Below are 11,753 nucleotides of genomic sequence, written 5' to 3'. Positions count from 1 at the left end.
GCTTATCATTTTGTTGGTTTTTATGTTTCTTCCAATCTATGAGAAGTGTTAAATCATGAAATGGGGTGCATTTCTGCAAGGATATTTATTGTCTTTACTAACAGCTCGTAGTAGAAACTCTTCTGCTTAGCTGAGTGGCATTCTTTATAGTGGTGTTTTCATATTTGTGATTGGTGAATCTGCTGGAATCTGTTATTCTGAAGCTATAGATCCTGCAATTAGGGAGGATAGAGATTGGTCTATCTGGTCTGAGAAAACTGATCTTTTTCATAGAAGGAAATGGTGGATATGGCAATGTGGCAGAATTGGTAACGTGATTGCCAACGCAACTGTATTTGCTTTAGCCAGATCCGTTGTATCGGGTAGCTTGGTAAATGCCCGAATGATGAAGCAATCGATTTTTTGACTATAATATTTCCAGTAAGTGGAATTCGAGTCCAATGGTGGCTGTTCGAGTGGTGGGGTTGGGTTTGAATAATCGCCATCGTTAACAATAAACTATTTCTTTGCATTTTCTTCTTCCTTTCTACACGGAAAGACGTCCAAATTTGAGAAAAATGTTCTTATAGTCTGACTAATACCTCTTCCACCAGACCAAGTGGGAAAAATGCCGAGCCCCAGGTCGAAGCAAGTTACATCAGGGCCCCATCCGGTTGGAGATAGTTGCCTTACTTCAACTGGGATATGGTCATTGTTTTGAGAGCTTGTCTGCGTCAAAGGAATCGCCAAAAGGATTACATGTTTACTCATAGTTCAAGACTTGACCAAATGCAAAATTTGAGACGAAAGTAGCGAAGTTCATGCAACAGGGAAAGTTTGGCATTTTTAGGAAGTCCCATAATAATTCCCTCCGCTTAAACAAGCTACGATTCTTCCAGCCGACTAAATCTTGACTTTCAGAACTGAAAATAAAGTGGTACTAAATCCAAACGACAACATATGCTTTATAACTTTCCCAGAATCCTAACAACAACGTAAGTAGAGGCATTTATGGTTTGGGTTGGATTCATATTTAATATAATAGTTTATATATATTTTTTATATATGATTTAATCCAAAATTTTGGCTTTAAAAATTTTTTAAAATTTGGTCTAAATTAAAAAATAACTCTTAAATTCATTTGTTAAATTTTATTTATATAATAAAAATTTTAAAAAAATAATCAAGTTTAATTGGATTATATTTAATTCACATATATATATATAAATTAAAAATATAAAAATATATTTTATTAAACTTAGTTTATATTTTATATATATGTCTAAAAAATTTAAAAAAAATAAATTCAATAAAATATATAATTTTTATTTTTAATTTTTATATATATTTAAATTAATTTATATATAATTCACATATATAAATATATATGAATAAAAAATTTATATATATTCAAAGTGAATTAGGTTTGAGCTTTAAATCTTTTATTCGAAGTCCAACTCGATAATTAAATGGATCAAAAATTGTGTTTAAATTTATTTAATTAATTTTAATTTTTTGTTTAAACCCTCTAAAAATTTTGACGACCTCTTAACTTCGGATGGGTAACTTAATCTTTGAAGAGATTTGAGAATATACATCAATAATATGTAGAAAACTAACCCTTGCATTACAAACCGGAAAGAAGAAAGTGATAAATCAAACTACAGATGCTTTTCTCAATGAAGTAAAAAGGATGTCATTGCTCATGCACCTGAAAATTAGGTGGAAGAGAATGCAAGTTACCAAAAAGAAAAGAAAGCAGATGAAAAGATTGAACTAAGCTGATAATAGAAGTGCAAAAGGAGAAGCTGTTACACACTGTCACTTCTGCTTTGAACATCTTATATGAAATTTCAGATTTTAAAAGCAAATGAGAAGTTTATGATGGTCAGAAAATGTACCTCAGCTCGAAAGATATCCATGGCAAAACCATTGAAACAGCTAATGACTGCTTGCTGGATGTCAAGCCCAAGGTTGTCCAAAGCCCTCATTGTGGAGAGCAAAAGACCTAGTGTCTGCGGCCACAAAACATGCGGATGTTTACAGCTTTTCCTTCTCTCAGCCTTACTTTATTTTAGACTTCAACAATTCTAAACATTATACATATAAAAATAATATAAAAAATTTATATATATGATTTTAAAAAATATATTTCATGTTTGTGATAATACGAATTTTAACATAATACAATTCATGTCGTATATATGTTAATTCATCTAAACATGTGATATAATATGAATAACACGTTTAATTTAATTTTATTATACGAATATACGTTTAATATGTTTAACACATTTAACATATTTTTTATATTTATTTTAATTTTTAATTTTTTAATTTTAATATTTAATTAGTTATTTAATTTTATATAAAAATTATTTTAAACATTTAATTTTGATACTTATTTAATAATTATTATATAATTTTTTATATTAATAATATAAATACAATATAAATATTAATATTAGTCTTATATATTATTATTTTATTCTTTAATCTTTAAATGAGTATTAATTTTTTATATTTTTTTAATATGTAAGTATATTTTTATATTATTAATATGTTAAATTTATTAAACTGTAAATGATGAATAATTTATAATTATTTATTATTTTAGTCGTGTTCTTATATATATTTATGTTAATCGTATTTATTCGTATATATCCATATTAGTTGTATCTATTCATATATATCTGTATTAATCGTGTCTATTCTTGTTTATTTATATCGTGTTTAAACAAATTAATTGTATACGTGTTAATCGTGTCATGTCATGTATAACACATATATTAAATATATCGTATTTGTATTTAAAATTTAAATACGTTTTATAATTCGTATCGTATTTGTGTTTTAATATTTAATATAATTGCACATGTCAAATATGATACGAAAATACAAATTGTTAGATTTATTCATCCTATATATACATCAAATTTAAATCACAATAGCTAAATCAGTTTTGTTTCTGAATCTGGATAAAATTTGCAGTGAGACTCATATCTAATGCCGCTACATGCAACCAATATAAAAGGACAGTGGAAAGAAAAATCTATGCCCTACGTTCTCCGTTATGCACCTATTAACTGAAGTTCATGGATGAGCCTGCCAAAAAATGCTGACTGCAGCAACCCATGCGGATGAACGTTTCTGTCTAATTCTTCATGACTAGTTAAATACTGATGGATCTTGCTAAGATTCAGAAAGACTTAAACTAGATATAGTTGCAGAAACAATATTAAGTATGCTGGAAACAAACATGAATTAACAATATGTGACAAGTGAAAGGTGACAGTAATTTGAATTCGGTACTTAATTCGATTAGTTCATATTACAGAATATTTAATAAATATGAAGTTTAAATCTGAATATTTAATAAATATGACTGGGGCAAAGTTCATCCTTGATACGACTGGGCAAGGTAGCTGGATTGGGTGTCAAAGGATGGAAGCTGGTTGTAGGTGTCAGGGAAGAGCTAGGAGGGTTTGACTCCAATTCATTGTGGAGCTCATTGATCCTTGGTAGAAGTTCCTTCAGGTACTGAAGTGCATCCCCAAGTTTATATTAGTAGAAGGATCATGTAGATAGGGAAGTAGTTTAACCAGCGAGTTTTGACTCGATCCAACCCTATTTTTTAAGATATATATATATTTTAAATTGGATATTGGATCGAGTAATAATAGGTAAAAAATTAAGGTCGGGTCGTGTGACACCTTAACCTAAATGATAATTAGGTTAAATTATTATTAAAGCTCATTAAATTAATTAAGAGGTTAATTATTAAAAAAAAGTAGCTAAGTGTTTTATTAGAGAAAAATCTAGTATTGTGAAATAAAAAAGAAAATATGAGTTTTTTTTCTCCATCTAAGAAGTATTTTAGCAGAGAAAAACTTAGTATCCTGAAATTAAAAAAAAATACAAGTTCTTTTTCTTCATCTTTCTTGGGATTAGAAAGTATGAAGATTAATGAAAGATTTCATAATTTTTCTTGATTTTTTTTTTAAAACTCTAACTCCAAATAATAACAATCAATATGGTATATTTCTTAAAAAAAAATATGACATATACTCATCTTTAGGAGATTAACTCTATTGTAGTCTTCGATTTTGAATTCTGTACTTGATTTTTCATGTTCTCTAACCTTAAGAAAGATAAAAACAAAACTCGTATTTTCTTTTATATTTCATGATACTAAGTTTTTCTCTGATAAAACACTCAATTATTTTTTTTTAGTAACTAACCTTCGAATTAACTTAATGGATTTTAGTAATAATTTAACCCAATTATTATTTGGGCTGAGATATTACAGGTTGAGGTTGGATTTTAAACAAATTCAACTCGTCCCGATATATTAAAATTTATTTAATATATTATTTAATTATATATTTATATTTATATTAAAAACATAATAATTTGTTAAATTTGGATTAAACTAGATCAAGTACGATTTTATACAATATTGAATTAATCGAATTCAAGTATAAAAAAATAAAAAAAATCATTAGATAGGATCAAATTCGATATGAATAAAAATTTATCCGGATTCAATCCATTGTTATCTCTAAATGTAGATCATATTATTTCTAAAAAGTAAAACTGAGATAGATCATTTTGAAAGCCATGATTTCATAAGATGCTTGGAAAAAAAGAAAAAGAAAAAATCTTCCCGAGAAAATGACAACGAGAAAGGAAATGAGAAGAATGGTAGCATAGTTAACAACAAAACCAAAAATTAAAGTGTTTGATATTTTTGCTAGCTCAAAAAACATCTTATTCTTGTTGGTACAAGTTTACACAACATTCTCTTTGAAGTTAACCTCAAATTGACCAATTTCTTTTAAATGTATTTTGGCTTCTTTTTATCTTATAAATCCATCCATTTAACCCAATCACAATTTATATGGTCTCGTATACATCTATGCTACATAAAAATTTTTTTTTTCTTTTCCTATTCTACTTCTTATTTGATCAAAGTGTAAATTATTTTAATAAATTCTTTCAAATTAATAATTTTTAAGTATCAATTTTAACTCTAATGACATATTAATTGATTTAAAAGATAATTGATATATTTTTTTTAATTTTAAAATTTGTACGAAACTTTTAAATTTCACATATTAAATAAAAATATTATCAAGTGTTTTTATTATATTAATTTTTTAAAATATATTCTAATAAAATAATTTTTAATTTTAAATAAAATTAAGACAACGGACTTCAAAATCTTTACCAAAGTATTACATAATTTTTCTTAATCTTATTATATCCAAGTTCATGCAATAAAATCAACCAACCAATCAAAACTCACCAAGAAAGGGCAAACCAGTCAAGCAATCAAAATATCAAGGGATAGGAAAGGGACTGAAGTTTAATTCTTAACATACGATAAAAAACCTGAAGGTCCACGCGTCAGGTTATAGACCCTCAAATCCAAAGAAGTCAAAATCAGAACCGGGGAATTCGATGGAAGATGAGGAGAGTCGGCGCAGAGGATAACAAAAGGGAAAATGGCGTTTGGGTAAAGAAATACTGAAATAGAAAAAAATGGAAAAAAAAAAAAAAAGGAGAGACAGAGAGTGTGTGTTAATATAAACCACATCCATCCTCTTGATTTTCTCTTCGGCCGACCATTTCCAGTAGATAAATGAAAAACAGAGAAAGGTCCTCTTTCCTTTGCATTTTCTGAAAGAAAAGACCCTTTTTTTACTCTAATTGGTTCTCTATTTTAGTTTATCTTTCTTTTTCTAGGTGAGTTTATTTTGGGTTTTTTTTTTTTTTTTTAGCTTTAATTTGATGTTTTCTTATGTGTTTCTGGGCTTTTTCAAAGTTTAGGTTTTTCATCTTTTGTTTCTCTTAGTTTGAAATTACTTTGTTTTTTCAGAAAATCTGATTTAGGGTTTTGGTTTGGTTGGTTTGGGTTCTAATTGGTGTTTGTTGATTCTTTTCTTTAATAATTATTTTTTCACTTCTGGGTTTCTTGTTTTCTGTAGTGATTGTTAATAGATAAGGTGAATAACCTACCTTTTGAAATTGGATAAATTTGTTGATATTATGTTGATGGTAATCCCATTGAAAGTACGAAGCTTTTTAATTTAAGTTATTGGTTCACTGCATTTCATCTGTTCGATTCAATAGTATTTCATGTTTTTTATTATTGCACCTTAGCTTTCAATCAATGATCAATAATTGTGCTGAGAACTTTGTTGGCAGAAGTTATGTAGTATTAGTGTTAGTTGAATCTGTTGGGTTTATGTTTTTCTTGACAAATGCCATGAATTTAGGTTTTGCTTGAAGAAGTGCTATAACTATGGCAATAAAATTATCTATACAGAGGCACCTGGTAATTCACTTTTAATTGACTTTGAGATTATATGTTGTCTTCTTTCTTGTTTCACTTTGTTCTTCGAAAGCTCTGATTGTTATTAATGATTTATAACATTTATTTATACTTAGTGGAGTCTGGTAATTTTCCGAAGAATGCAAGTTTTTATAATTGTCCCTTTTGGTGTATTCATTCCTGTTGACTTGTTTCATTACTAAATGCAGATTGCTTAGTAGTAGTGATGGCTAAGGTTCTGGCTCAGTCGACGATTGTACCTGCTTTAGTCACTAGTCGAAGTCATGGTCCGTCCAAAGAATCTGGGAAATCAAAAAGGTCTACCAAAATGAGTTGCAGTTTACAAACACCTGGATTGAGGATAAGGAGTGTCTCTGGGTTGCGGGGTTCAATTTCTTTAGATAATGTGGTCGGATTTGGCGAAGATTTCCGTTCTAAGGTTGCAATTTCGGTCTCTTCCCGACGAGGAAGAGGTAGCAGATTTGTTCCAAAAGCAATGTTTGAGCGCTTCACAGAAAAAGCAATTAAAGTAATTATGCTTGCCCAAGAGGAAGCCAGACGGCTCGGCCATAATTTTGTTGGTACTGAGCAAATTTTATTGGGCCTTATTGGTGAAGGTACCGGAATTGCTGCGAAAGTTCTTAAATCCATGGGAATCAATCTTAAAGATGCACGTGTAGAAGTGGAGAAGATAATTGGAAGGGGCAGTGGTTTTGTTGCTGTGGAGATTCCATTTACTCCTCGAGCAAAACGTGTTCTGGAACTCTCATTGGAAGAAGCCCGCCACCTTGGTATCTCTCTATATATTTTCTACTTTTCGATTTTAATTATTTTACCACATCTTTTAAACTGGGAATTTAGCTAGCATGGAGAGCTACTGTATTATCAATTTTCATTTGGCTTTCATTTTATTTGTGTTGGTTATTCAAATAACAAAAGATGTGAATCAAATTGCCATTTGACTTAACCTATAAGAAAATCATTTCACATGATGAAAGAGATAAAAAGAAAAAGTAGTATTAAAGGATTATTGTGGTTGTGGGGAGCCTATTCCTTCATCTTTAAATGAGCATGGAGTTTAGGTGTATGCTTTTAGCTTGTCTCATCAAATCCCTAAACACTAGCTAGGACTTACTCCTGTCTTCATTTGGTTTATAATGCATGCTCTCTGGACTTGGAAATTTTACTTTGATTAACCATTTAATCTTTTTTTATGAAAATTTCAGGCCATAATTATATAGGATCAGAGCATCTTCTTCTTGGATTGCTTCGAGAAGGTGAAGGTGTAGCAGCCCGTGTTCTTGAGAATTTAGGTGCTGACCCAAGTAATATCCGCACACAGGTAAGAAATTCTTTTATTGATTTGATCTTTTTTCAAATTTCTGTTTTTTTTTTTTTTCAATATAAAAAACTTAAGGGGTTTAATCATCCATTTGATTGACTAGGTTATTCGCATGGTTGGTGAGGGCAATGAAGTTAGTGTTGTTTCTGGGGGATCAACTGGCAACACAAAGATGCCAACACTTGAGGAATATGGAACCAATTTGACTAAACTAGCTGAGGAGGTAAGAAATTTGTTTATCTGTTTTATCATCCAAGTATATGTATGTGCTATTTTCTAAGCAGTATTTCCCGACTTTCAGGGTAAATTGGATCCTGTTGTTGGGAGGCAGATTCAAATAGAACGTGTTGTCCAAATATTGGGTAGACGGACCAAAAATAACCCATGTCTTATCGGAGAACCTGGTGTTGGAAAAACAGCAATTGCAGAAGGCCTTGCTCAACGTATTGCTAGTGGTGATGTTCCTGATACAATTGAGGGAAAGAAGGTGCATACATGCCTCTCAGCATTAAAAACATTATACCTTAGCTCAGGGATTAAAAGAATTGATCGTAATTTAATTTTGTTTTTCATGTTTTTGGATTTGTGCTGCAGTTCTGACATGCAAATCTGGTAATAGTTTTGCATGTTCTCATTTAGAATTGCGTCAAACCTACATCAATTTTGCACAATTTGCATACTAAATTGCTGTGTAATGCACGTATAACATCAATCTGCGTTATGGATAATTTTTCCCTAGAATTTTTACTGCATTAATATACATGACATGAAACAGTGTTGGTCACTAGAGATTTTGGTTGCTTAAAATTTGGAGTTTTATGTTATTACTTTAATCAAATTTGAGATATCTCAAACTATAAGGGTCTTGCCCAAAGGCAGCCAAAAAAAATTACAAGAGCTTTCAAAATTTGTCATTTTTTGTACTTTTTTTTTTCCCAGTGAGAAGTGTGCATTTATGGCTGTTTTCTTATTAGGTTACAACACTTGATATGGGTCTCCTTGTTGCTGGAACAAAATATCGTGGAGAGTTTGAGGAAAGATTGAAGAAACTAATGGATGAAATTAAGCAAAGTGATGAGATAATATTGTTTATTGATGAGGTGCACACCTTAATTGGAGCAGGAGCTGCAGAAGGTGCTATTGATGCTGCCAATATCTTGAAGCCAGCTCTTGCTAGAGGTGAATTGCAGGTAAATTTTGTTCTTAGAATGGGGATTGTACCGTGTATTTTATGTTTTGGTAGCAAACAAAGGAAGGAAATGGGAAAGCATCTGTGAGTTTTGCCAGTATTTTCTAAGTTGGATTGGCTGGTGCTGCATAATAATATACTACTCGAATTTTTCTTCACAATTTCACTAAATGATATAATCTTTTGGAGACTACAGTTGATTGTTATATCTCAGTTCAATCTGAATTATTTGGGCCCTACCTATTGCTTGCTTATGTTGGATATTTCTATTTAGCAAGGTGTAAGTGAAGCATATTGTTATATCTCGTATTTGTGCTACTGTTGAAGTTATAGTATTGGGGTAATGCAACCTATTGCTCTGTTATTTTAACAAAATCTGGCTGTTTCTTATATATTTTATTTGAATTCATGCAGTGTATTGGAGCTACAACACTCGATGAATACAGAAAGCATATCGAGAAAGACCCAGCTTTGGAAAGACGATTCCAGCCAGTTAAAGTGCCTGAACCATCTGTGGATGAAACTATACAGATTTTGAAAGGTTTGCGAGAGCGTTATGAGATTCATCACAAGCTTCGTTACACAGATGAGGCCTTAATTTCTGCTGCACAGCTGTCATACCAGTACATCAGGCATGTGGTCACCTTATTTTCATAAAGTATTTTCATAATTGCTTAGTCACTGAAATGGAAGTGCAGTTTTTTTCCTCACCTTGCTTTCTATATGCTTCAGTGACCGTTTTCTACCTGACAAAGCAATTGACTTGATTGATGAAGCCGGTTCTCGTGTTCGTCTTCGTCATGCACAGGCATGCTTACGTTACAATCTAGTCATAAGTGATTCTTATTTGCCTTTCTTTCTCAAGTTGATTTGATGATATTATTGTTGTTGCAGCTCCCTGAGGAAGCTAGAGAGCTTGAAAAAGAGCTCAGGCAGATCACAAAGTCAAAGAATGAAGCAGTTCGCAGCCAGGACTTTGAGAAGGTACAAAAGTGTTAAGAGTTTTCATGGGGCCATTTTTTGTTGATTTCTTTTAGAGGGTGGATCAAAATATTTTAATGGTCCTTCTCTGGGTCCTATCTTCTTCTTGTTGGATTGTGTGATGGCCTCAAAGATTTGTTATCTTATGACGCTGTTAAGTGGCAACCATTGTTTTTCTTTTTCGATTTTGACAATCTTTGGTTTAGCTTAATTCATATCACAATACATTCTTTTGTACAGGCCGGGGAATTACGTGATCGAGAAATTGAGCTTAGGGCTCAGATCACTGCAATCCAAGAGAAAGACAAGGAGATGAGTAAGGCGGAGGCAGAGGCAGGGGATGGAGGTCCTGTTGTGACTGAAGTGGATATTCAGCATATAGTCTCTTCATGGACTGGTATTCCTGTTGAGAAAGTATCAACTGATGAATCTGATCGACTCCTTAAGATGGAAGAGACTCTTCATAAGCGAGTCATTGGTCAGGATGAAGCTGTTCAAGCCATTAGCCGTGCTATTCGACGTGCACGTGTTGGACTCAAGAATCCCAATCGGCCAATTGCTAGCTTCATCTTTTCTGGACCAACTGGTGTAGGTAAGTCAGAACTAGCAAAGGCTCTAGCTGCTTACTATTTTGGCTCTGAAGAAGCCATGATTCGACTTGATATGAGTGAGTTCATGGAAAGACACACAGTGTCCAAGCTAATTGGTTCACCTCCTGGGTATGTTGGTTATACTGAGGGTGGTCAGCTAACTGAGGCTGTTAGAAGACGACCATACACTGTAGTACTTTTTGATGAGATTGAGAAGGCCCATCCTGATGTCTTTAACATGATGCTTCAGATACTTGAGGATGGAAGGTTGACTGACAGTAAAGGAAGAACTGTGGATTTCAAGAATACCCTTCTGATAATGACATCTAATGTTGGAAGCAGTGTAATTGAGAAGGGTGGCCGACGGATGGGATTTGATCTTTTTGATGATGATGAGAAGGACAGCAGTTACAATAGAATAAAGAGCCTGGTGACAGATGAACTGAAGCAATATTTCAGGCCCGAGTTCTTGAATAGATTGGATGAGATGATTGTTTTCAGACAGCTCACCAAGTTGGAAGTGAAGGAGATAGCTGATATAATGCTTAAGGAGGTGTTTGACAGGCTTAAAGCCAAAGATATAGAGCTTCAAGTGACTGAAAGGTTCAAAGAGAGGGTGGTGGAGGAAGGGTACAACCCAAGCTATGGAGCAAGGCCTTTGAGAAGAGCCATCATGAGACTTCTCGAGGACAGCATGGCTGAGAAAATGCTTGCTAGGGAAATCAAGGAGGGCGATTCAGTAATTGTGGATGTTGATTCTGACGGAAACGTTACAGTTCTCAATGGCAGCAGTGGTACTCCTGAGTCATTGGCTGATCCAATTCCAGTTATGTAACCAAATAGCCTTTTTTGATATGTTGTCTGTACCTTTTCTTTTTCATTGAACTGGCTATACTAGTTGCAGTCTGTTTTCTTGTAAGGACTACTTAGTAGTAAAATTGGAAGCCATTGATTACTTGTCTGTGGACATTGAAGCTGTATTTCTTACACTAAATCGCATGCATAGTTGGAAGGAGCAAAGAAGGATGCTGGTAGGGTTAGGTTGGCAGTTTACTTCACAATAAAATGTATGGATATATTTGTTTGAATTAGATGGAAATGCATTCAAAATGTTTTTATGGTCCTTTTCTTATATTCGAACATGAATCAATACCTTCAGGTTGTTCTTTACTGATCCACATCTGGAAACTTGTCCATATTTGGAGCTGGTAGGACAGTTATGCTTTTGGTGGGCATTGCAGGATTATATCTTGTAAATTCTTTGCTTCTTGCATAATAAATAATATGCAACATCTGCAAAGCCTGGAATTGGCTCTGTTTACTACATAACAGACG

The 11,753-nt window shown here is 32.5% G+C and overlaps 1 protein-coding gene across 2 annotated transcripts; it reads left to right on the top strand.

The window, feature by feature from the left end:
* The first annotated feature begins 5,600 nt into the window (after positions 1-5,600).
* LOC111291408 (ATP-dependent Clp protease ATP-binding subunit ClpA homolog CD4B, chloroplastic-like) lies at positions 5,601-11,542 on the top strand. 2 transcript variants are annotated; one of them, XM_022883123.2, is made up of 10 exons: positions 5,601-5,640; positions 6,526-7,107; positions 7,543-7,658; positions 7,762-7,881; positions 7,960-8,145; positions 8,633-8,848; positions 9,262-9,479; positions 9,580-9,655; positions 9,742-9,831; positions 10,069-11,542. In XM_022883123.2, the coding sequence occupies exons 2-10, from the start codon at positions 6,543-6,545 to the stop codon at positions 11,251-11,253; spliced, it is 2,772 nt and encodes a 923-aa protein (XP_022738858.1). In that variant the 5' UTR covers positions 5,601-5,640; positions 6,526-6,542; the 3' UTR covers positions 11,254-11,542. The 2 variants fall into 2 exon arrangements, with proteins under 2 accessions (XP_022738858.1, XP_022738857.1); XM_022883122.2 differs by having other exon boundaries at positions 5,601-5,727.
* The last annotated feature ends 211 nt before the right edge of the window (positions 11,543-11,753 follow it).

This window comes from Durio zibethinus, chromosome 11, assembly GCF_047325235.1.
Source record: "Durio zibethinus cultivar Kanyao isolate XHJ-2024 chromosome 11, ASM4732523v1, whole genome shotgun sequence".
Classification (NCBI taxonomy): domain Eukaryota; kingdom Viridiplantae; phylum Streptophyta; class Magnoliopsida; order Malvales; family Malvaceae; genus Durio; species Durio zibethinus.
The sequence above is the reverse complement of the archived record's forward strand: the minus strand, read 5'-3'. Positions and strand labels throughout refer to the sequence as shown.

What these genes read in the sequence shown, in the direction of transcription:
- LOC111291408 (XM_022883123.2), top strand. Translation starts at nt 6,543, where the DNA reads ATGGCTAAGGTTCTGGCTCAGTCGACGATTGTACCTGCTTTAGTCACT. An exon ending in CAAGTAATATCCGCACACAG is followed by an intron (nt 7,659 to 7,761) that starts GTAAGAAATTCT and finishes TTGATTGACTAG; the next exon opens with GTTATTCGCATGGTTGGTGA. An exon ending in TTGCTAGAGGTGAATTGCAG is followed by an intron (nt 8,849 to 9,261) that starts GTAAATTTTGTT and finishes GAATTCATGCAG; the next exon opens with TGTATTGGAGCTACAACACT.